This window comes from Galeopterus variegatus, unplaced genomic scaffold (assembly GCF_000696425.1).
Source record: "Galeopterus variegatus unplaced genomic scaffold, G_variegatus-3.0.2 Scaffold4544, whole genome shotgun sequence".
Taxonomy (NCBI): Eukaryota; Metazoa; Chordata; class Mammalia; order Dermoptera; family Cynocephalidae; genus Galeopterus; species Galeopterus variegatus.
In genome coordinates, this window is record NW_007730655.1 from 150,625 (window position 1) to 152,714 (window position 2,090).

Consider the following 2,090-nt stretch of genomic DNA (forward strand, 5'->3'; position numbering starts at 1 on the left):
AACATTTATCCTTTGGTTAACATATCAGGCAAAAAGGTATGACATTTTACTATGTTCAGCCATAGTGTTAATAGCTGTTGACATTTTAAAATATGAAATGTTGACATTTTAAAATAGTGGATGACAGAGCTGCTTACTTTGTCCAAAACCCCATCTGATTTCCATCTGTGCAGCTCTCTGGTCTACTTTTCCTGCCCCTTGGCCCTCCTCCTACTTACCACCGTAGTATAAATTGCTGCCTTAATGAAGCCTCACATTCCCACATTAAAGGATTGGGGCAAAAAAAAAAAAAAATCACATCATAGGAGCTAGATGAGATTTTATCCTCTCTGCTTTTTTATTACTAACCTGGTTTTATACCTTGCAACAAACCCTATGTCATGTATCTCCAAACCTTTTCTACTTATGGGAAGTCTGCTACTGGCCTGGGAGACACCTGTGATTGCAAGTAGATGTTGGGCCTGGGGGAGGGGGTGACAAAGCAAGTGCCCCAGCCTGTTGCACATAAGTCTCAATTAGCAATGAGAGCCCAGGAAAGGCACAAAGCGGGTGTGCTTGGAGGCATCTTCCCTCTTCCTCTCTCTGCACATGCTGTGCTCCCATCACAAGGTAAAGAGTCTGCAGAGGGCAAGGATGCTCTTGCCACTACCCTCCTGAGTCCTCTCCCAAGCAATGGGACAAGTCACATACATGCAGGTGGCCATTCCTCTCTGGCCACCTCCTGCTTCCCACCCTTTGAAAAATAGCCAGAGGTTCAGGAATAATTAACACTCCAGCCCAGCTCCCAGAGAAGTCCTACCCCTATGGAGGTGTCCTTCTGAAAGGGGAGAGGAGAAGAGCAGAGGAGTAATGACGCTCCAGAGGACAGCACGCAGACTGCTGGAGGAGACAGTTTTTGTGGGCACAGGTGGTGTTGCCCAGGTGAGCAACCAGGAGATGCAGTCTGCTGGGCTGTAAGGTTGGAGCAGACTACTCAGGAGATGGCCAGCTGGCAGGTGGTGAAAGGGCTCTTCTGAAGGTGGTGATCCTGGTGAGGGGGATGTGCTTGCTGCTGGGTTCTGGTTGCACAGGCTCCTGCTGGCAGGGGAGGGGGGGCATATGCATACAGTCCCTCCTCTGCTCTTGAGAGCAGTGGCAAAGTAGTCCAGGGGCTCTTCCTCAGCACCACCAGCAGCATCCAAAAGGCAGCAGCGCAGGCAGAGAACCCGCTGGAAGGAACGGCGAAAGTTATCGGAGAGGAAGGCATAGAGAATGGGGTTGGCACAGCTGTTGGCATAGCTGAGGATGAGGGAGATGTGGTTGACGGTGGCATCAAGGCTGGTCACAAACAGGTTCAGCAGCTGCACCACGTAGAAAGGCGTCCAGCAGAGCACAAAGACGGCCACCACCATCAGCACCAGTCTGGTGATCTTCTCCGAGCACCTCCGTTGCTGCCAATCAGCCCGCAGTGCCACGGCCCTCATCTCGCCCACGATGAGCAGGTAGCACAGGCCAATGGCCAGAACCGGCAGCAAGAAGCCCAGCAGGAAAGTGTAGACCACGAAGACCGCCGACCAAGCCTGGTGCGGCCAGTGCAGGTTGCAGGCCACGGTCTGGCCACCACGAGCTGGCCTGGTGTCTGCGAAGATGGTGATGGGCGCGTGACCACAAGGAAGCCAGCCACACGCCCAAGTTAATGAGCTTGGCCATGCTGGGCCGCCGGTAGATGGCTGCGCGCAGAGGGTGCACCACGGCCACGCAGCGGTCCACGATGAGCACGGTCAGGGGAAGACACTGGTGAACAGATTGAGGCCGTCGACGCTGAGCCCCGCGCGGCACAGCACGGACCCGAAGGGCCAGCGGCGCAGGGCGGGGGACAAGGCCACGAAGGGCACGCTCAGCATGAAGAGCTCGTCTGCGACGGACAGGTGGAGCAGGCCGATGTTGGTGGCCGTCTTCATCTTCGCGTAGTGAAGGATCGCGAAGATGACCAGGGCGGTGCCCACCAGACCCACCAGCGCGCGGATGCCCTGGATGGCGACCATGCCCGCCGTCCCCGGGACCCCGCCGCCGCCTCCTCCTCCGTCAGGGCACGGCTGGCGTTGGTCGCC

The 2,090-nt window shown here is 55.9% G+C and overlaps 1 protein-coding gene across 1 annotated transcript; it reads right to left on the bottom strand.

Annotated features, from left to right (window-relative positions):
- Positions 1 to 969: 969 nt before the first annotated feature.
- On the bottom strand, positions 970 to 2,083 carry SSTR4 (somatostatin receptor 4). The gene is given in 4 exon segments (XM_008587796.1): positions 970 to 1,088; positions 1,091 to 1,644; positions 1,646 to 1,766; positions 1,769 to 2,083. Coding segments are annotated over 4 exon segments (1,050 nt in total). The 5' UTR covers positions 2,025 to 2,083.
- Between the last annotated feature and the right edge of the window lie 7 nt (positions 2,084 to 2,090).